The 23467-nt window shown below is 36.4% G+C and overlaps 2 protein-coding genes across 3 annotated transcripts in view; both read left to right on the forward strand.

Moving 5' to 3' along the window:
- Nucleotides 1-9045, forward strand: part of pafah1b1a (platelet-activating factor acetylhydrolase 1b, regulatory subunit 1a) — a 49847-nt gene extending 40802 nt beyond the window's left edge. For both annotated transcript variants that reach the window (XM_056473212.1, XM_056473213.1), the window contains exons 9-11: nt 4342-4443; nt 4951-5107; nt 7356-9045. In XM_056473212.1, the coding sequence (XP_056329187.1) occupies nt 4342-4443; nt 4951-5107; nt 7356-7429 (333 nt within the window). In that variant the 3' untranslated portion in view covers nt 7430-9045. The remainder of the gene's footprint in view (nt 1-4341; nt 4444-4950; nt 5108-7355) is intronic.
- Nucleotides 9046-12630: 3585 nt separating this feature from the next.
- The window catches only part of mettl16 (methyltransferase 16, N6-methyladenosine), a 56355-nt gene continuing 45518 nt past the window's right edge, over nt 12631-23467 (forward strand). The window contains exons 1-2 of the mRNA XM_056473769.1: nt 12631-12719; nt 13435-13575. Coding sequence (XP_056329744.1) covers nt 13448-13575 — 128 coding nt within the window. The 5' untranslated portion in view covers nt 12631-12719; nt 13435-13447. The remainder of the gene's footprint in view (nt 12720-13434; nt 13576-23467) is intronic.

Below are 23467 nucleotides of genomic sequence, written 5' to 3' on the forward strand. Positions count from 1 at the left end.
ACTTTGCATTATGCGTGCAAACTAAAAAAGCTCTTGTGCTTTTGTCAGTGCAGAAACAAACCGTTCTTGTGTGGTGCGTAACATTTGAAAAGAATGGATTTCATAGCACAGCGCTTTCTGCATCTGGTGTGAAAGCAACTTCACACAGTGAAGTGTCTACTCGAGGGAAAGTAAAATTAGATACATTTTAGAAAATTATTCCTTTCTTATTTAGAATTATTAATCGCATTCTCTTGGATATCAGAATCAGAAAGAGCTTTATTGCCAGGTATGTTCACACATACTAATATAATAGTGATATCTAATCTGTGAAGATGTATAGTCGTTTCAATAAGTCTAATTAATAGTTTTGAAAATAATGTTTCGGACTGATCTGATCAGTCTGCTGATTCATCTATTTGCTTGTTCATCTATTTTCATCTATTTGCTAGTGAGTTGTGTGCTTAGTTAGGTAGTGGTAGATAGTAATATATAGATGTAATGTTCTCTACGTGTATACAGTAAAATATCATGTGAATAGAATTTGCAGAAGTGTAGAAAAGAGAATACAGGAAACCAACTCTCAGATGTTATTGCTGCTCAACAGGACATGCGATTCTTTATTTTTTCCACTGTTGTGGATCAGTGGCTCTTTGTTTTCACAAATAATTTTAGATCATTAGAGATGTTCATGTTGATCTATTCTTTGCTGTGCCCTGTAAACACATTTTGATGGGCCTTTTTGGTCTAAATTCGTTGTGTACAATGGTTTGAAACAGACTCTGAAACGACATAGGTGGGATTTGCAGTTGATGGCCTAAGGTGAAGAACGTACCAGTTGGATTTTTTTTTGCTAGTCTTATGATCAGCCATGTTCAATTTCATCATGATCTGATAAAGCATTAGCCCTAACAGCATGAGGAATACAGCTCTTAACCCTTTTCAGGGCTCGAAATGAACCTTTTTGCTTGGTAGCACTGGTGATCCTAACTTGAAATAGTTAGGCGCACCAGCCAAAATTTAGTCGCACACACTAATTATGAGCAGTTTATATATATATATATATATATATATATATATATATATATATATATATATATATATATATATATATATATATATATATATATATATATATATATATATATATATATATAACAGATTTATTTCACATCTGATATTCTGATATTACATGTCTGATATTGCACAAATGCTTTTGACATATACTTTATTATTTGCAAATGTCATTTTAATAGCAATACCGCTCTTTTCATGAGCTGCAATATTGTGTAATCTTAGTCAGTGCAAGCGCTTTTGCGATGGTGTACGTGGTGTTAACTTGTAGCTGCCACTTGTATGGCTGACAGCATCTGGCGATTAAATAAAGCATTAAACAGACCCTATCATGCTTAAAATGTGTAGATGTGGCAAACAGTTACCTGAAATTTCCATTCCACAGACTTTACAGTAAATGCGTTCGTTATTTTCATAGTGGACTTGAAGCCATTGGAAGTCTTATCCGCTCTTTGAAAAATGTAGATGTGGGATTAACATTTACCACATGATCAGTAATCAGATGTGCCATTATTTGCAGCTTTAGGTGGTTTCTAAAACTAAATCTGTCAGTGTTTTCACTCTTAACTTCAGCGCTTTACATTTTCGCGTTGTAGCTCTCCTGTCATCTGAAGGCAAAAGGCATTGACTGAGTGATTGACAGCTGATTTTAACCAATCCATTCGCCTTCAGTTCTAGAGCAGTGGGCCAATAAGAAGAGCGCAAAGGCGGGGCAAGTATTTGCATCCTTTGTTTACTGCAGCAAGTTGACATGAAAACAGTTTTAAACTATTCCGGAGCGCTGTGTTTCAAGTGCGAAGATGCATTCTGCGTGAATGTCTTCTAAATCTGCGCATACAGTGACCATTTTGCAGTAAAAACTGGTCGCGCACAACAATTTTCTGCACCCGCAAATGCTCCCAAATATATTTTGAGGTCGCATAGATAAATTTTAAGGCGCATATGCGACCAACATGGTCGTAACATCGAGCCCTGCTTTTAAACACTGCTTTATTAAGAGAACTTTCTCCTCTGTGTTAATTTATTTGGTCAGTCGTCTCTGATCTTGTCAAACCTGTTCAGTTGGAAGTGAACCATTCTTGACATCCTGAACATTGTCACGAATGATAATTACAGAGCCCTGTATTTCATTACAGCAGCTCTGTGTAAAGGTATAAATGTGCCCGAACACACTTGTCTGAACATGCCAGCCTCTCAGCAAGAGCAATTTTGTTTTTAATGTGCCTGTTCACACTCCCCCTTGAGCAGACTTTCCCTTTTACAGAGGGGAAATAATAGATAAGGCCTTGAACATAATGACCATCCATTTTTGCAGGGTTATTTAAGTGCATTATCACCCCAAACACCTCTGCTCCTGTTATATTCGTCTCTTTATTGACTGCATGGGAGATATGGTGTGGTATTTAAAGGACAGTAATTTATCAGAGTGCTGTTATGATTGGATGTCTGTAATATATGCACCGCTGCTAGTGTCTTAGCCTCTTCTAATGATGCTGTTGTTGTGCATCAGTCTTAATAAAGCCGTTTCCGTAACCTTGTTGTGGGTTAAAGACTTGCCCATACGCTATTGCATTTTTTTTGCTAGTAAAAATCATAAATATTAATCTATACACACACACACACACACACACACACACCCTGTTTGAGAGTTCCAAGGGTAGATGATATTGTTTGTATACATGAACATGGAATTTTAAGACATTTATATACATTATGTACGTTTTAAATCTGTGTTCACACCAGATGCGGTACACGCAGATAAATTGCGATATTCATGCATAAATCGCTCTCGTTTGGCGGCGCTTCCGCGTCTGGTGCTAGCGCAGCATTAGAGCATTTCCAGGTCTGAAAAAGGGTTGAAAAATAAACCCCACAAAACTTTTAAAAAATCTTTTACAAATCTCTGTATAATAAAACGCTTAATCAATAATATTCATTGTTTGAATTTTTTTTTTTTTTTTTTTTTTTTTGGTTTAGGTGTACTTGGATTAGTATAATAATAAAAAAAAAAAATTATAATGTCCAGAAACCTTTGGCATTTTGAAAATGGAGATCAGATTTGAGTGCAAAAAATCCTTCATTTTTATTTTTCTTATTTTAAATGTATACATTACATGGGGTGTTGGGTCATTTAACATTTGCCTGAAAACAACAATGACACTTAATGTAAAATAAAAACACCAAAACTATTTTTAAAATGAATGAACTGGTTTAATATAAATGTATATATTAAAGGGCACATATGATGAAAATCATCTTTTGTAAGCTGTTTGGACAGAACTGTGTGTAGGCATAGTGTGTCCACAGTCATATTGGAGTGATACAAACACAATAAGTCTATTTTTAATTTTACATTTTTTTATTTCCTGACGTCAAAATAGGATCCAAATCCCTCCCATTTTGAGGCCCACCGTAACGTGACGTAGGAGAGCGATTTGCCCGCCCATCGAATTGATTGACAGCCACGTATTGACATGTCTCTGTAGTCACACGTATAATCATAAGATGTGATCAAGAATGAGTTTTAACAAATTTAAAACGGTGCATGTTGGTGAAAGACCACCACAGCAGCATGTGAGTAAAATGATAAAAGAAGACTCTTCAATCACGTTTTGTGGACGTTAAATCAGGTTTATTTTGTACATTAGCACAACAGATATCCATACAGCAGTGGATATTGACGTGTATCATGTCACATTTGGGTGCCAAAACTGTGTGTGTGCGCTTGAACTTTGTAACGACATTGTGTGTGACTCATCTAAAGGCTTGAATTAACTCCACAACAAATACATCAAATAATCATTGGGTAAGTTCTTACTGTAGTATTTCTCACAAATGTTACGTGAGATCTGCTTTCTTCATGTCTGTCACTGTGCTGTTTATCTGACACAGCCGAGGTGGAGATTGAGGCACACTCTCACAGGCATGTAAGAACGGTGGACAAGAGAACTAGCATTAAAGGCACAGGCAACATAAACAACTACATTGTGTTCAGAGCAGAAATTACAGAAAGGTATAATAATAATCTGATGGGGGTTTTGAGCTGAAACTCTACAGACGCATTCTGGAGACACAAAAGACTCATCTTAAATCTTGAAGAAGGGGTAAAATAGGTACCCTTTAATGTTTATAGGGACAAGTGTACTCTATTTCATTTTGCATTTTTATTTAGTGTTCAGCTGTAACATTAATATGAACTGTTTAATTCAAACTTTGTCTACTATTAGTAGGTTTCTATCCAGGACTAGTTCAAACACTGTGCATTTCTATTTTATTTTGTTTTGCCAGACCAAGAAGAGCGGGAAACCTGGTCCTTTCCTTTTGTCTGGTTCCAGAGATAAGACTATCAAGATGTGGGATGTGAGCATTGGCATGTGCCTTATGACACTGGTGAGTCCTACTAAACATTGTTTTGATTCACTCCTGTGCTAAATGGGAATCTCTTCCTGCTTTTTCTAATGACGTTTACATGACAACAGTGTATTGAAACCGAAAAAAGCTTTTTCCTTGTGGTTTTGAAGAAACATTAGCAAAAGAATCCTGTTTCCTATTAGATTTGATGTGTTATGTATACCAGGCGAGTAGTACAGATTGCCAATTTGTAAAGAAACCCTACACATCTGCAAACATACAATCCTGTAGTCCAGCATTGTTGTAGTAGTGCATGCCTAAACACTAAACACACTAGACTAAACACACATCTAATATACGTTTTTGATGTGGCACCAAAAATCACACTTTGTAGTTTACACATAGATAACTATCATTTTCAAAAACATACTCTTTTTCAGGCTGCTGCTGCTGCTGTTGTGTAAATGAATGCACAAAACATTTAGTTTACTTATTTAAAACTGATGTAAAAGTACCCTGATTCTGAATCCTGAATGTCTTGTTCAGGTTGGCCATGATAACTGGGTGCGTGGGGTGCTTGTGCACCCTGGAGGAAAGTACATTGTGAGCTGTGCTGATGACAAGACTTTGAGGATCTGGGACTACAAAAACAAGCGCTGCACGAAGACCTTGAGTGCCCACGAACATTTTGTTACCTCTCTGGGTACGTAACTGTGTTTAGACTCATCTTCTCTCACTGGATTTTGGTGTTGATTTTGAAGTGCATATCAGTTGCTTTGATGACCAAGGAAAGGTGAAGATGTCTTTTAGAAGTGTACAGCACAATCACACTTCCCCAAAGAGTGATTTCTCAGGTTAAGATGGAGTTTTCTACAGAAGCTAGTCCTGTCAGCCGTTGGCAGCATACTGTGAGAGGATGCTGAATCCTCCAGTCTTTTAACTGCCTGAGTCCAGATCTTTTCAGAGGATCAAGGCACTGAACCTCTCTAGAGATACTTGATGTTATTCAGTTAGCTCCCCTGTAGGCTCGTGTGAAGCACCAGACTTGCTTTTAAAATCGCTGCTGTACACAACTCTCGTCGTCCATAATATTGATTTGAAACTATTGTGTTGGCGTGAATAGAAAATGTTTGTTTGAGGTTTCTGGTCTCATGACACAGTTTGAGCATGTGAAGAGGTTTATGTTTGTTTTAAAGCTGAAGTGTCAATTATTTTAATGTTCAATGAGCATCATCAAATGGAATTAGTAGTATGTTTATATTCAAACATTATTCTCTTTTTATTCTATTGGCCAGATGGTCAGATTTCCCCACCCCAGACTTTTGCAATTGGTAGGGCAAACGCTACTGTGTAACTGATGCCAGTTTAAAAATCTATATGAAACACAATGCTTCAAATATGAGCTGATACTTATTGTAATTCTGTTGGCACTGAGATATTTTTTTTAATTGGTCGATAAATCTTAAAATAGAGACTCTTATTTTGACAGTGCTTAGAATACCAGTGTTAATGTTCTACATTAATTTGCCGTCATATTTATATTGTTTATTTTTATAATTGGCTAGAACTGATAGCAGGTTTTTGTTTCATGGAAAAATGGTTTTCCTTTCTATTATTAAGTTCAAGTTTCAATAGGGAGCAATGGTGGAAAGAGTACTAAAAAAATCAAGTAAAAATACCATTACTTTCCCCAAAATGTAGTGCAAATTGAGTAATATTTACAATAGATACTTTTACTCTAAGTAAAATGTAGCCCTTTTAAAAGTGCTCAAGTGTAGTGAGTATTACACTGTGCGTTTACATGCAATTTGTGTAGGAATGTGTAAACGTAACATTCTGTAGTGCATTTAGTTCTTGTTTAAGGACATCAAACCAAACCGTTTGCTGTATTTATAGTGATCATGTCTTCAGGTAGTTTAGCATAATGTGATTTACTTTCTATGTGTGATTGGATTGGACAGAAATCACAGGACAGATTTTACTTCTTGGCCAATCCCCATAGACAAGACAAAATAAAGTAGTGACTGCAGGTTGATAGAAAGTAGTGGAGTAAAAGTACCAATAAAACACTAAGATGTACTCAAAGAAAAGTTAAAGTACACATTTTTTAAAACTACTTGGTAAATTGTAATTCCTGAGAAAAACTATTCAATTACAGTAATTTGAGTATTTGTAATTTGTTACATTACACCACAGATAGAGAGTGACACCGTTGCAATGTGCTAGCTTTTTCTAGGCATGCCTACAGCAAAAACATCTCAACTTTTCAGAATAGAGCAAACGCTGGAGTGGAAGCACAGAAACGCATTGAATCTGGGGAAGGAGTTTTTCACAGTTTTAGAGACTGAATGTCCCCTTGTATAATTTTTCATGTTAATGTTCTTATGGTTTACATTATAGTATATACAGTGCTCAGCATAATGCAGTACAGCCCATTTTGAAAATGAATATTTTAATCCATTTCTCAGTAAATATAGGCAATGTATTTTGGTGTATTTAAACAAAACAGATTTATTAAACAGATATATTTATTCAAATGTTTGTCACCAAACATATTTAGAAATTAAAAGCTAATACAATTCAGTTCAAGCAAAATATGCAAAAACAATTACAACCTACATAATTTCAACGAAATATTTCAATTTCAATTTTTCCTTTTTTTATTTTGTATTTAATATTTTTCTATACCATAATATTTTTCTCTAACATATACATTTGGGTGTACTAGTTTTTGGACCGTTATCGTAAGTTATTCTGTTAAATAAGCTCCAGATTTGGCTTCAGTACTGACTAATCTAATGTATATGCACAAATATAGTATTGTAAAGCTTCCTATTAAAAATATGAATTTAAAAGAGAGATTTGTGAGGGGTGTACTTGTATATGCTGAGCACTGTGGGGTGTTTAATGTTTTATGTCATTAAAGTACAGTATCTTTCCTCTCCCTTCAGATTTCCACAAGACCGCGCCGTACGTCGTCACCGGGAGCGTAGATCAAACAGTAAAAGTGTGGGAATGTCGCTGATCATACCCGCCAGGACCCTTCACAACACAACCATGCTCCCCTCCACCCCCCTGGACCCATTCCACTTCCCCCTCAGCTTCCTCCTGCTCTTCTGGATGCACTCGAACACCACGGTCATCACCCACGAGCTCCGGTTCAATAACGTGTCCTTTTATGTAAATTATTCTGGATGTAGATCGAGCTATTAAATGAAAAAAAAAAAAAGTATTCTTGCATGGTGAATCCAAAACTGTATACTGTAAATTTACATAATGTTGTCTAGAAGTACCATAGGTTTAACACGGGCTGATCTTTCAATCAGCCTGACCTACCGAAGGCAGAAGCTGATTGGGTTAAATGTAGGGCACTAAACTGATAATTTAATGACAGTGTCTGATTTATATTTGTTTATTTTATTTAGTTTATTTTGTTTTTGTTTTCCACTGTCTTAGTCTGTTTGTGCCTAGTTTGGAGACCTTTCAAGGGGCAAAGGCTACAGAAGGAATCTATAAATGCTGAGGTGGAGAGTTGATCTGGGGCTTGTTATCGGAGTTATTCTGTAGCTTTGTTACATCACTTCTGGAGTGTACTTATACCATTCTCTTCTCTTGTGGATTTAGATAACATTTAACGGTTGCATCTAAGAACGTTTTCATGTGTTTTGTCTGGAGACCTTTGGGAATAAATCTTTGTACGCTTGTCATGACACGTCCTACTGAGAAGTACAATCCCAGAGACATGACTTTACACTGTAAGAGAGAATCCTGCTTAATTCTAGGAGTGAATTTGTACAAAAAAAGCATTGTTGCATATAGAGGGCAGCAAGAGTTTTATGTTTCTTTTTTTCCCGCCCCGAATCGAAGATAGCTTTAGTAACGATTTTGGTCACTCAGGAGCACTTCAAACTTAAACATTGCCTCTACAAAGCACTTGAATTGGCCATCAGAGTTTGCATTCAGATGAAGACGTCCTGATTCTTCCTTTCGATGCTTAATAATCTCCTTGCCTCTATGGCAGTTGTGCTGAGACTAAGAAATCGCAAGCCTCAGTTTGGACCCAAGGTGTAAAGCATGACAAGGGCTCAAAGTTTCCCCTTATCAAGGGGGATGTGCAAAAATCCTATAAGAATGGATGCAAAGATTTCTATGGTGACACAAAAAATGATCGGGGTTACTGTGGGAAGCTCAATCTACAAGTCTCGAAGCTACAAACTTAACCATCTGCCTGTTCTCTCTCTGTGGAGTGTGAATCCTGTTGTAAAGGGATCTTCATACTGTGGCCGAATATCCCTAATATAACCACAGGTGCTCAAGCCATTACTTAAGTGTGACGAGTGGCACACACTCTGCTATATCTGTTAATAAATGTACAAATGATTACACAATGGGAAATGATTTGATAAAGTCCCAAACATGGAGATAAACCATTCCATATCTTTTAAGGAAGAAGAAGAAAAAATGCCTTTTGACTTTGTGCGAAGACAAAAGAAATTCAATTAACTTGCACATCCCTGCTATTGTTGGATCTTCGGTCCGGTCGGACTGAGGGTTTACCCAATTTAAGGCTTTTGAACAGATATCATTTTAATTAGCCTTTTCATTCCAATGCAATTATATAATAAAGAATTCACTGCTTAACCATGCTATTATCAAGCGATTTCCTGTTGTGTGCGTACTGGATGTACCTACTGCTGCTGAAAATCTGATAGCGACTAGTCTGAGATCTCTACCTTTCAACGTAGCATTGCTGCATGTAAGCGTACTGGTGGGCAACAGTCAGCCATATTTGATGTCCAACCGTCCTGAAATGGTCAGTGACATCTTCGATACCTATGTATTGTGGCATGATTGGTTGATGGAGATAGACGTCCTACCAGATATGTACACTAAATGCGGGCCGCTCGGTTTGTGGTTGTAGAGGCCGATCTGTGTGTGTGTATGCTTGTATGAAGATGATGACTTCATTTGGCTATGGGATTGTGGCAGACTGAGCAACCCAAGGGAGAAGTGCCCATCACAAGCAAACACCGTTGATGCCTCCTGTTTTTTTGTTTGTTTTTTTTGCTTGAGACATTTGACATTGGTTCTTCAGTCACTTCACTGTGTAACGCAGCTGGCAACCTAAACCAAAAATGAACAGACATATTGCTGAATCGAATCATTTGTTATGTAATCACATTGTCCAGAGCTTATCTTTTCCAATAAGTAGCACTATTCCCTTATGATTGGCTTTAATCGAGGCATTAAAGATGTAGTTCACGTGAAATTAGAAATCTACTTGCCTTTTTTTCACCTTCAGTTGGTTCCAAACCTTTTTAACCCAACAAGCATTTTGTTTTTAAAAGAGGTCTGATAGACATCTAAACACTGTCGTCTTGGCTAAAACAAGGCTAAATTTGGGCTGTCAGTGAAAATCTAACAGACATCTAAGAATAGGCCAAAACTAGACTAATCATCAAATAAACAGAAATGAGTGACTACACGTATAAAGTCTTTCTAATCTATTTGGCTACTAGTCTAGTGTTGGGCTATTCTTAGATGTCTATTAGATTTTCACTGACAGCCCAAGTTTAGCTTTGTTTTAGCCGAGCTGTCTTATGTTTAGATGTCTGTTAGATGTCTATTAAACATAAAATTGTGTGCTGGGAAGTTTCATTGTCCTGTTGAACACACAAAAGGAGATTGTTTTAAAGAATGATTGAAATTGGTAGCTGTTGGCTTCTGTAGTAGAAGAAAATACATGTATATTACAGAGGATAGTAGCTTTTAACATTCTTCAAAATGTCTTTTTTTTTGTGATTTGGAACAAGTGGAGGTGAGAAAATGATGACAGAACTTTTCAGAAGACAGAAGATGACAAGATTTTTGGGAGAACTGTCTTTGTTAATAGTTAGTTTGCCCTAAAAATTAATCATTTTTACTACTAATTAATTTTTTTTATCTTCATGTCTTTCCCAAAAACAAGACTTTTGTTTCTTCAAAGCACAAATAGGGGATTTTTTACAGAAATCTTCGAGATCTGGATCTGCTTTCAAAATCAGAGCACTCAAAACTCTTAATGCTTTACAAACATTTGTGGGAAAAGTCCATGTGAATCAAGTGGTTTAAACCAAATGAGGAGATATGAGTGCTTAATTTTTTCAGCTTCATTCCGATATAAACCTTGATCAACAACCAAAAACAGAAGCGCAGTCATACCTGCTTCTCAAGTGAAAATAAGCCTCATTGGTTGTAGATGCAGAAATATGCTATAAGACAGACAAGAATGAAACTGATTGGCTTTCACTCACCAACAAAGCATCCTTAAGCTTAAGCGAGCAAATCTGAATGTTGTTAACATAATCAATTGATATTTATATTAACTGAAGCCCAAATTAAATTGAATCATTAAGTGATCATGACTATTCAGAAGACTAGAATTAAACCGCTTGACGTTTACACATTAAGTTTTAAATCTTTTGAAGCATTTTGGGGAGAATAGACTATCAGTGATGGGATGGAAGTCTTTGTTTTGATTTAATAATATCTTCATTTGTGTTTTGAAGATGAGCAATAGTATTGTTTGTTTGGAATGACATGAAGGTAAATCTTAATGAATTAAGTACGTGAATCAATAGGTAAACAAACGCTTTTAACCCATCCCTTTATAACGCCTTTCGTGGTTCGACAACGATGATGTCCTGCTTTGTTTTGTGTCCGGAGAGAAGGTTTGCCATTCGCAGGTCCCAAGCAATCCCACTGCAGAACACGCTGGATGAGTTCATGTACAGGCAGACTGGTGAAGGTGGTGCCTGCAGGTCCGTCCTCCAGCCACAGGTCTATCATCAGCTATTAATTTTGTGAATAGATTGGAGGCTTCAGACTTCACAGCTTGAATGGGACTCTTTGCTTTTTATGGTATCACTGTTCACACGGCCAATTGTTAACAATATATCTGGATGTTATTGTTTGCAACATAATTAAAGAAAAAAAAAAAGAATGTTGTGTCTGATGCTGTGTGCGGAGTCAAACAGGGATCATGCAACACTCCTAACCAGTTAGCTAAATGCACATCATTTGTTTTATGGGTTTAAGTTTTTGGGGGGATTTGAACAACCAAACGGGTCAGAAAAACTGTTAATGGCATTCTTTTCTGTTCTTGGAAGTTAAGCAGAGTCGGGACTCCTTAGTGTTTGAATGGGAGTGGAAAAATAATGCATGCTTTTTATATAGAATAGAAGGATTTAGTGTCATTAAATGCAAGATACAATGAAGGTGCTGCTTGTTATTTAAAAAAAATAAGAGACTAAAAAGAAATGCACGTAATATGTAGGGATGTGCATTTAAAATATTCAATTAAAATTCTTAATTCTTCTGTCTTTTAGGAATTTAAAGACAGAATAAATAAATGAGTTAGACTTCAGCTTGAGTAAAAATATATATATTCAAATGTATGTGTAGTTTAACTAAGAGTCTTGGTATTAATGCACATAAAAGGCTTAATCTAATAACAAAACCTTTTTTTAAATTTATAGTTGGAAATACAATTAGTAGATCGAATTATGGTAGACAAATATGGCCGTTTGTGGTCATTTCTGATTGTGCATTTCAAATTTCCATGCACAATATAAAAGTAGAAAACCAGGAAGGATTATGAATTCTAAGTATTATAAAGAAAATTGCTGCCTGGTTCAATATTACGGTTTTAATGTAAAAAAAAACATTAGACCCACATGCTATGCTGTAAATCACAGGTGGCAAACTCAAATTAAACACACCTGATCAAACTAAGTCCTTCAGGTCTGTTTGAAACCTAGGGTAAGTGTGTTGAAGCAGGGTTGGAACTAAACTGCTCAGGGCTGCAGCCCTCCAGGAACTGGCTTTGACATCTGCTGTAAATGATTTAAATACAAAAAGTCAAGACAACTGTTTTTATGTTGCTTTAACTTATTTTTTGAGTTAATAAGGTTTCAGCTCACTTTTATAAAGTTATACAGATGTTAATTCAATATTTTTAGTCTGTTTATTGATGTAAGTTGAGATACAGTTGAATCAACAGTAGTCCTGCACTCCTGCAACTCTCTCGACAGGAAACTGAAGAAATTGCATGTTAAGAATATATTCTCAATCTCTTAAGCCTCGCAATTACAAGCATCTGTCAAAAATGAAATATTATCACTATTATTAAATAACCTTATGACGCCATAAGCGTTCGCCGACGCTGAATTATGACGACAGCGGAACCCGGGAATAACAACGTTGAGGCAACGTGATTCGCCAATGACAGCCGAGTGTGCTGAACACTGAGAAACTACTGAAGTTTTCATCTATCGGTATTCATCTATTCTTATGATTTATCGATGCGTTACAGTGTCGCATGCGCAGTTTGTTACAGCTGCATGTTTTGTAATATTTTGTGGTAAAACTGTTTGCTATTTGGCTAGTTTTAGCATCATTTCTCAAGAGATTGTCCACAAACACTTGTGATTTAGGTTCATGTATTACCTTACACACAAAACAAGTGCAATGGCAACGTGATATTTAACATATCTGTTTATTTCTATCTATTTATAAATATATATGTTTTGAAATAACAGCATATAACGTAAATGTCGCACTTTAAGTTTTGGCTATGAAAAACAAGATTTAAAGAAGCAGTTCACCACAAAATGAGATGCCATCATTTACTTTTGCTCGTGGTTTTTTATTTCTGCAAATCTATAGAACTGTCTTTTCTTGTGTTACAAAAATTATAATTATAACAGTATTTACCATGTTAATATGGTAAATATACAATATTTTGTTGTGTATAAAAAAGACTGTATAGGCACAATGTTAGAAACTGACAGTCTCAGTCATTATTTTGCATTTAGTGAAACATTAAGTGAGTGGTGTCTTAATATCTATTTGAATCTGTTTACACTGTTCATACAGATACAAAACAGCATGAGAATTTTAAATTAGAGGACAAAAATCCTTTAAAATCTTTTTGGAAATCTGTTTGGTTGTTTTTTTTCTGATGGAGTCATGTTCATTCTGTGTTTGCAGAGTTTCATGAAGAATGGCACTGAATAAATCCATGCATCCTCGAAACCGCTACAAGGACAAACCTCCAGACTTTGTTTATCTGGCCTCCAAATATCCTGAATTCCAGAAGCACGTGCAGACCACACTGACCGGCAGAGTTACGTAAGTAATGTGCTTTTGTTTTTGGAAAGGTGTCATATGACTTGCTGGAGGCATTATGATGTGAGGTATTAAAGTGTTGTTCTGTTCTGGCATTGCGAGAGAAAGAGAGACTGATCTGTGAATCTTCAAAGGATTGTGAACTCTTGTGAAGCCTTTTTTCTGTTAGGGTTTGACTAACAGTTTCATGTGACTTTTTAATAGATTATATTCCTGATAATCACTCTTAAAATGATTAGGTAGTTTCAAAATTCATTGTCATATTCATATACTTGCATGTAGACTAAATAAAAAAGGGTGTGTTTGTTTGAGAAAAATAGTAAAAAAAAAAGTAATCTAATTTTAAAATGTAGTTTTCTTTTAATTTCTTTAAAATGTCAATTCTAAATGTGGTGCTAAAAAATGGCATGTTATTGTCATTGTTTCTTAATATTTTTGTGGAAACTGAGATATGTGAGGAGAATTGTAATTTCACAATAAATTAATTTCATTCAAAAAGTTGAAAAAAGACTATATATATATATATATATATATGAGCAACATCACATGAGTAGCAGTGCAATGTGGCTGTATATCAGCACTGGTGGGAGGTGTGCGTAGAGTCCCACAAGTGATGATATACAGCTACATCGCACTGCTACTCTTGTGATATTGCATTTATACAACAGTTCGACGGCATAATCGTGTATATAAAAAAGAACATCAAACACGGAGAGTCTAAAAACCCTTTTGTATTAGGAACTACTTTCTTTCGCCATCCCTTCATATTTGCAGCTGACGTCAGAACAGCAGAAGCCGTTACTAATTCACTAACGTCAATTTAAAGGTAGTGTTTGAATGATTCTCTGGTGTAATGTCTAAAGTGATGACAAAACGGGTGATTTTGCTCACACTTTGATTATAAGTTCTAGAGATTTCCCAGTATTTCTCTATTGTAATCAGGATATCACAATAATTAATCTCAAAATAGTTAAAGCAGCGCTAACACTACCAGATTACTGTTGTGGTTTTGATAAGGACAGACGCTAAACACATGCAGGCATTTCTTCTTTCTTTTTGTTTACTGAACTAGTCTGCAGTAACGAAAACGGGAGACTCATTTGAAACAAACAGATGGCCAGCCAAATAGTAACTCAGGGTTATACAAAGAGTGGCCTACACAAAATGCATACATTCTAGGGTTGGGCGGGGTCGACCAATTTGGCATCATACGATGTGTAATGTGAAACATCGCGATGGACGATGGCATCGTCATCATAGGTGGAGGTGAATTAATTATTTATGAATAATTAATTAATTCATAACAGATCAATTGCTTGTAGCATACCGTTTCAACAGCCTGACCCACATGGTCTTTGTTTTACCCATAAACAAATCATAAATAAATAAAGATAAGCTACACATAAATTACCACGTCAATCACTTTTTCCGTGAGACTCTGGCACGAATAGGCAGAGTAATCTGTGTCATATTAGAATGGCATCAGTAAAAAAAGGTGCACAACCAACAGAAACCAAGCAACAATATCTGAGGTCTTCACTTAAATTACTAAGTACAAGTGTAAAAGTGAAAGAATAAAGCAGTGTACTGATGCTGTCACACGTTACCTGATAGATTCAATAGACCTAAGAGTCGTTAGATAGAGACAAGATTAATTAAAAATCATGTTTAACAGCTATAGTGAGACACGATCCGGCGGTACATCCTGAATAATCTGTCTGACGTGCACTGCTCTCTGGAGTTCAGATGAGCGCATGACAGTGTGTGTGGTCACGTGATGTGCAATCTAAACAACTACATTCTCACCTAAAAAGCCTCAAAAGTACATTATGTTGTCCAACAGCTACAATATTTGTCCAACTGTAGTGAGTTTATTGATCTACTGTCACTATGTGAGCGGAGTAATACAGGAGTGTGAAGGAGTTCTGATATTGCAGAATATTGCACTGCTATCAGCCAGTCAGATTCGAGAACCAGACAGAACTGTTGTATAAATGTATATATTGTAGTAAACTGAAATCATAAAACAAAATCAGGTTTTGATCTTTAAAATATGTCAAAACATTTTATTTCAGCTTGTTAAGAAGGAAACTTTTTTTTTATTCCATTTAGTCTAACTTGAAAACAATAAACACAAATTAATAAAAAATATATAGAGGAAAATAAGAAAAATGACAAAACCACAGAACAAAATTACTGAAGCTATAACTGAAATAAAATCATAAAATTTAATACCAATAAATTCAAATTCATTGTTAATATGAACATCAATAATGTATCAGTAAAACTCAAACTTTGTGCATGCACACATACACATGTCTACATGTGCCATCTATTGTCCATTTTTCAGTTCTTTTCCAGTAATTGATTATCAAATAATTTCTTTAACATTTTTGATGACATTTAAACTGGCATTGTGGTTACAAATCTTTATATATTAATTTATTCTTTATTTAATTTGAACACAAAAGAAGCTATTTTGAAGAATGTTGGAATCCAGTAGCAATTGACATCCATAATAGGAAAACAATACAGTCGATGTCAATAACATCTTATTTTATGATCATTACAGGATATTTGGTTACATTTAAAAGGTTTGGAACCACTGAGTGTGAGTGAATGGAGACAAAATGTAAATTTTTGAACTTTTAAAGGGGTCATGAATTGAGAAATCAACTTTTCATGAGCTATTGATATACAAGAGGTCATCATACTAAATTAATATCTATTCAGTTTCTCAACTGAAATCATCCTTGTTACTGAAATAAATTGACACCAGGTTGAGAAATCAGCAGATTCTGCAATGTACTCATCTATGACATCATAGACTCTCTAAACATCATAGAAGAGAAAGTCTGCTAGCTCATCTGTGACTTAAAAGTCCCATGAGGTGCTTTGAAATCAAATTTTTTTTTATTCAATGTTTGATGTACTCTCAACTGAAAACTGAAGAGAGGGCGGGGCATATAGCAGCTCCTCCTCTTAAAAAACAGCCAATAGCGTTTTGTTTTTATCACTGCTTTGGCATCAAATAAAAAGCAAATGAGAAGCATCTTGAAGGGGGCGGGCCATGTCAGATACTAGAGAGCATTTGATTGGTCAAGATTTGATGAGAAACTAAAGTATGAATTGACGTGAATAAATAGTTGATCGATTTAGGCGGAAGTGACAAACTGCAAGCTTTGCATGTTTATATCTTTTGAAAGCGAAATTTGTCAGTTTTGTAGCCCACTAGCTTATAAATATCCATAAAACTAACAAACTGAAACTAATATCTAATAGTTTTTATTTTATTTCACGGGATCATTAAGCACACACACTATTTTATTTATTGAGAACATGACAGCCCGATCACATTCACATTTACAGTGCACAACTGTCATCTAGTCATAGCAGTGGCTTTTACTGAGCGCCAATAAAACCTGCTCATCCCTCAAGCCAGCCTCAAAACCAGGGTATAAAACCTCTAATTACTTATAGATTTAGATATTTTTGAGAGCTAAAACATCAAAAGACATCAGAATAAAAAAATCTTGTTCATGAAAAGAATCACTCCCACTTTATTTCAGACAAACATGCGCTCTGCCCCTATTAAATAAATGAATCATTAATCGCAGATCATATTTAATGCCCACAAACTGTTTTGTTGGCTAGGATGTGCGCAGTCTCATAAAATCTGCTTTGCCTGTGTGAAGGGAGATCAGTTATTTGCGGATCAATCATCACATTGGCACAGTATTTTAGGCCTGTCCCATTGAAGCGGTCGCTATGATTGGACGAGTTTCCTGCTGTGACTGTCAATACACAGAAGCTCATCCAGGACTCCAGGGGGGCGCCGGAGCTCAGGCTGTTGTCAGAAAATGAACTTGACAAGCGGCGCTCTTTGAAAATTGCCTGTTTTTTTTTATATTTTTTATATTCTTCCTCTCCATCTTTTATTTTTTTTCACCCTCACTTGCAAGATTAGTTTTCGGTCTAATGGGAATCCTCCTGAGCAAACGCCCTAAAGTCATGTCTGAGGCTGAACATCTTGCATTTTTTTATGCCAAGTCTCCATATTTCCAGTCGGTCCCACTTGGTTATGCGCCGTTACCGTTGACCTTGCCAAGAGGTGTGTATTTCTCCCTTTACTGAGCAAACGTCCCAAAGGCGTCAGAGGTGGTGAATGCAAATCAGATGCTCTGCCTACAGGGTTTCAGTTTTAAAGAAACAGCCCATGTTTGGTTCAGTGAAGTCGTGACTGGAGCAAAGATCTCAGCCTCTGGGAGTTAGCGACTGTGGTGCCAGAGGCCAGTGTTTTAAATCTCTTGGGTGTTCGGCTCTGGTTTGTGGAGGATCTCCAATGATTTTGCCAAGCCGGAGGGTTTGTGTTCTCAAGTTGTGCAGGCTCAGCTTCCATCGTTATTTTAGTGATTGTTTCGGACCCGTTTTTTGGCAGCTGAAAGAAAGAGCCAGTGATTATGCATGCATGAGAGGAAGCAGGATTTTCTTTCGATGCTGGGATGTTTCCTGTCCATGTCTGTGGGACAGCGCTGCAGATGTGCAGTACAGAGTGGTGGAGTGGCAGGTGGAAAGGGGGTACAAAAGCATCCCGGGGCAGATGAACAGCTCAAGTGGTTGAGTGCTGGAGGACAGGAGAGTGTCAGCGAGTGTGTGTGGGACGGATGGGGACTTTGTTTTAGGGTTTGGTGTTTCATCGTTGACTTCATGAAAGAAGGTATTTGATATTTGAGTGGTGGTTGATTTCTCAAAGGGATTGGGTGGTATTACTGAGTAGGGTTGTGCAGTACATCAACATATTGCAACATATTGTAATTGTTTGCAGTAAATGAGTCATTTAATACAAAAGCAAATTATGGTTAGTGTTTCGACATTGTGCAGTGAAAATTAAACCACACTGAACTGAACTCTGAAAACTGGACTGACACAGTTTAAATTTCAATTTACTAGATCTTCTATGTTAAACTGCTTTGACACAATCTACATTATAAAAGCACTAAAGAAATATAGATGAATTGAATTGAATTGAATTCACGTGTTCCTGCCATAAGCACACCTTCTGAAAGACTTCAGCAAATCAGGAAATGCAGTTGCATGTCAATGTTCATCTCTGAAACCAAGCAGAATGGACATGCTGGTTTTCTTGTCCAGAAATTGTAACAATTTTAGTATGAATGCTAAAATACTGTACGCCATGTTCAGAAATCAGTAAGACCACAAAGAAGAAACTCCACTTTGTTTCTTGTGTTTTTTTTGTTGACTTGATTGTTCTTGATGTTTTCAGGTTGATAAAGCGTTATTGGTTGACCAAGTTGTAGTGATATTTATTTTTGATTGCATACATTGTTAAAAAATCTGATTTGTTTAATGGAACGGTTAAAACATGGCTGTTCATGTTCAGAGGTTGTCGCTTTTTTTTTTACCCCCTGAATAATACAAAACATTTGTTGATATTAAAATGTTTAAAATGTTTGTTTTATTTATTTATTTAGCATGTCATCACATTTGTCTTTAATATCACACAGCATTGAGAGGTCAAAGGGGCTATATATATATATATATGATATGGCTGTGTGCGATATTGGCAAAATTGATATAATTTTTTTTCCTGATAACAATATTTTGCTGTAAATGTGTTTTTGTGATGGTACCTTAACTAGTTTAAGCCTGTCATGGATTAATATGACACTAAAGCCAGCAAAATGTGGCAGTAAGTCATGTGTGTTTTAATCGAATCATTCATTCAAGTGATTAGTTCAAAATCGCTGATTCATCTTGAAGCTAAGTATGAATGAATTATTGACTCACTCGATTCATTCAAAAACTCATTCATTCATAAGCAAAAGTGCTCAGAGACGAACAGATGCTCTGCTTCATCTTTGTAGAGAACTATTTTCAATGGTGAAACCGAAAAAAAGCAAAAATAACAACAAGGAATTGTGGAAAAACTGAATTGTGAGATATTCACTCATTCATTCATTCATTTTCTTTTCGGCTGAAGCTGCGTTCACACTAGAGTTTGAGCTTACGAAATTCTGTCGGACGGCGCTGCAAAAAAGGCGGGATTAAACAAGATAATTAGACATTAAAAAACGCAAGCGATTAGTCCATATTTTACATTTCTGTCCAGAGAGGTAATGTTTTGATCCTCGGTTGGTCTCACGCAGTCAAGTGATTCGATTTCGCATCGTGTCGCATGACCTTGCGTTTCCGGTCTGACGCATTCGTGTGAATATTAATGGAAGTCTATAGGGAGAAAAGCCCAGTGTGACCGCAGCTTAAGTCTCTTTATTAATCTGGACTCACCACAGCAGAATGAACCTCCAACTAATCCAGCATATGTTTCACACATCATTGTGTAGAATGATTTATTTTTTTGTGTGTTCTTGAGTGTAATACTATCACAAAGAAAGCTATAGTTGTCCTGTGTTTCGTCAGCCACAGTGCTGCTGGTCCTGTCTGGTCTCGTCACATTTCCTCAGCAGGAGAAGTCATTATAGTGTGACACAGAGCGAGAGCAAGATCTGTGGTTGAGAATGAACAAAAGAGAGCGAGTCTGTATTGACGTCTGTGCACCTGGAGAGGCTCAGCTGCTAGCTTTAGCGTGTCCATCTTTCTGCTGTCTTTTCTCTCAGGTGTGCTGTCAGGACTGGCCGTGGAGGCTCTTTTTGAAGATGCTGCTTGAAAAGAGCCCCGTGCTTCCTCACCCTTTGATTCCTAATGATGGTTTTGAAAATGGTAGCAACGCCCCTGGAGCTGTTCGCCTCTGCGGTCTAATTAGCAGAACTGCCCAGCCGCTCCACCACAAACTCCCTCCTCTGTTCGAGAGGCTTCTGCTAGCCTACAGATCTGTCCTTTGTCCTTTCGCTATAGCACATATATAGACCGTACAAAAAGATCTCATCTTGAACTTTTTAAAGATCCATTAGAGGTAATGATTTAGTGATTTGGGTATTGTATATTGGTTGATATTGCACATGCAGCATAAACAATAATATCTTGTTCTCTTTGGCTGTTTCTCCATATGCGTTCTTGCGTCCTCGTGTTCTCGTGTAACGTCATCATTAAGCGCCAAAGTTCAGTTCCAAAACTCAAGAACGCAAGAGCGGAGGACACCTGAAAGTTCCCGGATGTGTTTTTGGTATCGAGGATGCACCGATGCAGACTTGAGCACCGAACTCGCTCGAGAAGTCCCAGAAGTCATTGCGACTGAATAAAGGGAAGTGGGAAGTGCCGCATTTTATATAGATTTATTATTAAAGTTTGGAGAAATAACTTCATTATCTCAAGAGTTTCCCCAAACGAGACTGTGAAAGTGAAAATCTTAATGAAGGCATAAACACATTAAGGGTGTTTATATGCTGAATTTTATATTAAAATCTGTTTTATTTATACTGTGCAAAGTGTATTTGTAAAGGTTTTGTGCATGTTATATACATTGAATTGGAAAAAAACAATAAATTGTTGTATGAACACTGTAATGTTTAAATACCTTTCTGTTAAAAACACATGAAGGTCACGTGATCATCAGGAAGAACACAGCATCTCATTTCTCACAGGAAGTGTTCTCTGTTCTTGAGGTCTCCCGAGTTCGTTCTTCCGAGGTGACCTGGCAACACTGGTCTTCACAAGAACACAAGTCCGTTCTCTGCATTCTTGGAATTGAACCTTTTTGAATGTATTTGATACACGGCTATGTTTTTGGTTTATAATACACTGAATGTGTCAAAATTATGGATTTTTCTTTTATTCAAAAAAATCATTGGAATGTTAAGTGAAAATCATGTTGCATTTAGGATATTTTGTAAATTTCCTTCTGTTAATATACAAAACTACATTTTTTGGTTAGTTCTGTCCTTGGCCTTTCCCTTTACCCCTACCCCTTGTTTTGTGCGTTCATGTGAAGGGGAAGGGGTGTCCCAATTCTCTTTAGCTTGAAGGCACAGGGCTAAGGGGAAGGGCTAGAGTTAAAAAAAAATTTTTTTGGACCACAGCTGAAACCAAGAGGTATGAAAATTTCAGAACACCAGCTACTAAGGCAGCATAGCTACACACAGAAGTCAGGAGGTGCACAAATTAGCATTGTTTTGTCATTATTATGAATGCGAAGTTTTACAACGTGTTTATTTGGCGTTTTACCTTCATGCTTTAATAAAAAAATGCTAAATTTCATATAACTCTTTTATATAGTAGTCCCACAACATACTTTCACATCTGACACTAGATGACATTTGAATACTTGGTCAGAAAAGTCTAGTGGCTGGGAATGAGCTTTTTACAGCGTCTGGTATAATGTTAATGTTGTGTTTGTGTGTTTACATCAATGAATATGGCCAGGGTGTAAATGCACAGCACAGTTACGATCTTATTTCCACATTATATGGTTATGATAACATGACATTGTTGCCTTCAGTGATTTCCTGAAAATAATAACTACAGAAGTCGCCAATGTTGATCTCATACGAAGCAATCGAATCGATCGCGATGATATGATGACATGTGCAGGTGTTGTAGTGCTGTCCCATTTTTTAGGGGTAAATTTTGAAGCCCTTCCCCTTTACACTCTGCTTCAAGGGCCAAGGGGAAGGGGTAGGGGTACAAAACTAGAATTGGGATTGAAACTTAATTTAGACAATTTTCTCACTATTTGGATTTTTTTAAGTGTATTATTTTTGAACCCTCTGATTCCAGATATTTAAATAGTTGTATCACAGCCAAATATCATCCAAATCATATATCAGGGGAAGCTTATTTATGCAGCTTTAAGGTGATAAGTAAATCTATTTTTTTTTAAAGACTGTATTTATTGGTTTTGTGGTCCATTTTTCTTATGCGATTTAGGTATGTGAACTATATCCTGAACATCATTTTTTAATATTTTGCAGTGTTTTTTTTACTAGTTCAATTCTGACTAGAACTGACTAGACTTAAATATTCTCTTCACAGTAGCTGAATAGTGTTTTTTTTTTTTTTTTGATGACTTGCTTGGTGGTCTGAAATGTTTGTGCATATACATCTGATCATCTCTAATCCTCTCTTGTTCCTCATGACTTATGCATGATTGATCGCTTTGATAAAACCAGCATTCACCTCATTTACCTAGGTGGATTTAGTAAAGCACAGATGTAGGCCAAATGCAACTATATTAAGGGCACTTAAAATGACCACTCTTAAAATGACCAAACAAATGAGTCTTTGTTTAGTTAAATGTGTTCATAGATACAGAAAAAGGAATCTCTCTTTATCTTTAGTCATTAATATACAATTGAAGAGATCAGATGCAAAAACCTGTGCCAGTTTTTCTTCTAAAATTAGCTATTTGTTCAGGCTTCTGTGTCAATGATCAGTAATAAAATTTTTGTTTGGCAAAGGACTGTTTATTTTCACTGCCTTTGAAATGAAATAGCTGACCATAAACATAGAAGGCTAAGAAAAAGGCTAATTTTAGAAGAAAATTTCAGAATTCTTCAATTGTGTTATATTGAGGATTTTAGGATGTGTTTGGAGACTTCATTGACCTATTATTTTGCTCATAAATGCCATGTCTCATCTTTGATGATGTTTCATGGCTCGTATGAATTAATGTACATGTGTGTTTGTGTGGTCTGACCACCTCAGTATCAGCAGGAGGAAATGACATTGTTAAAATGTAAATGGATTCTGCTGCAGGTGTTAGTTTGACACACATTTGCATGTTGTTGTTGTTTTTTGGTATAAAACTGTAAATCTGCTGCTGTCATCTGCAGCAGATGTATGTTACAGCGCAGTTGCCATAAAACAGAACACATGCTCCTCCTCTCTCATTCACGCATATACTTTCTCTCCCTAACTCATCTCTTAGAATGTAGTGCCAGCTTAGTAATAACTGTGAAGTATGCACTGTATTTTTCCTCAA

Source organism: Danio aesculapii, chromosome 15, assembly GCF_903798145.1.
Source record: "Danio aesculapii chromosome 15, fDanAes4.1, whole genome shotgun sequence".
NCBI classification, from domain to species: domain Eukaryota; kingdom Metazoa; phylum Chordata; class Actinopteri; order Cypriniformes; family Danionidae; genus Danio; species Danio aesculapii.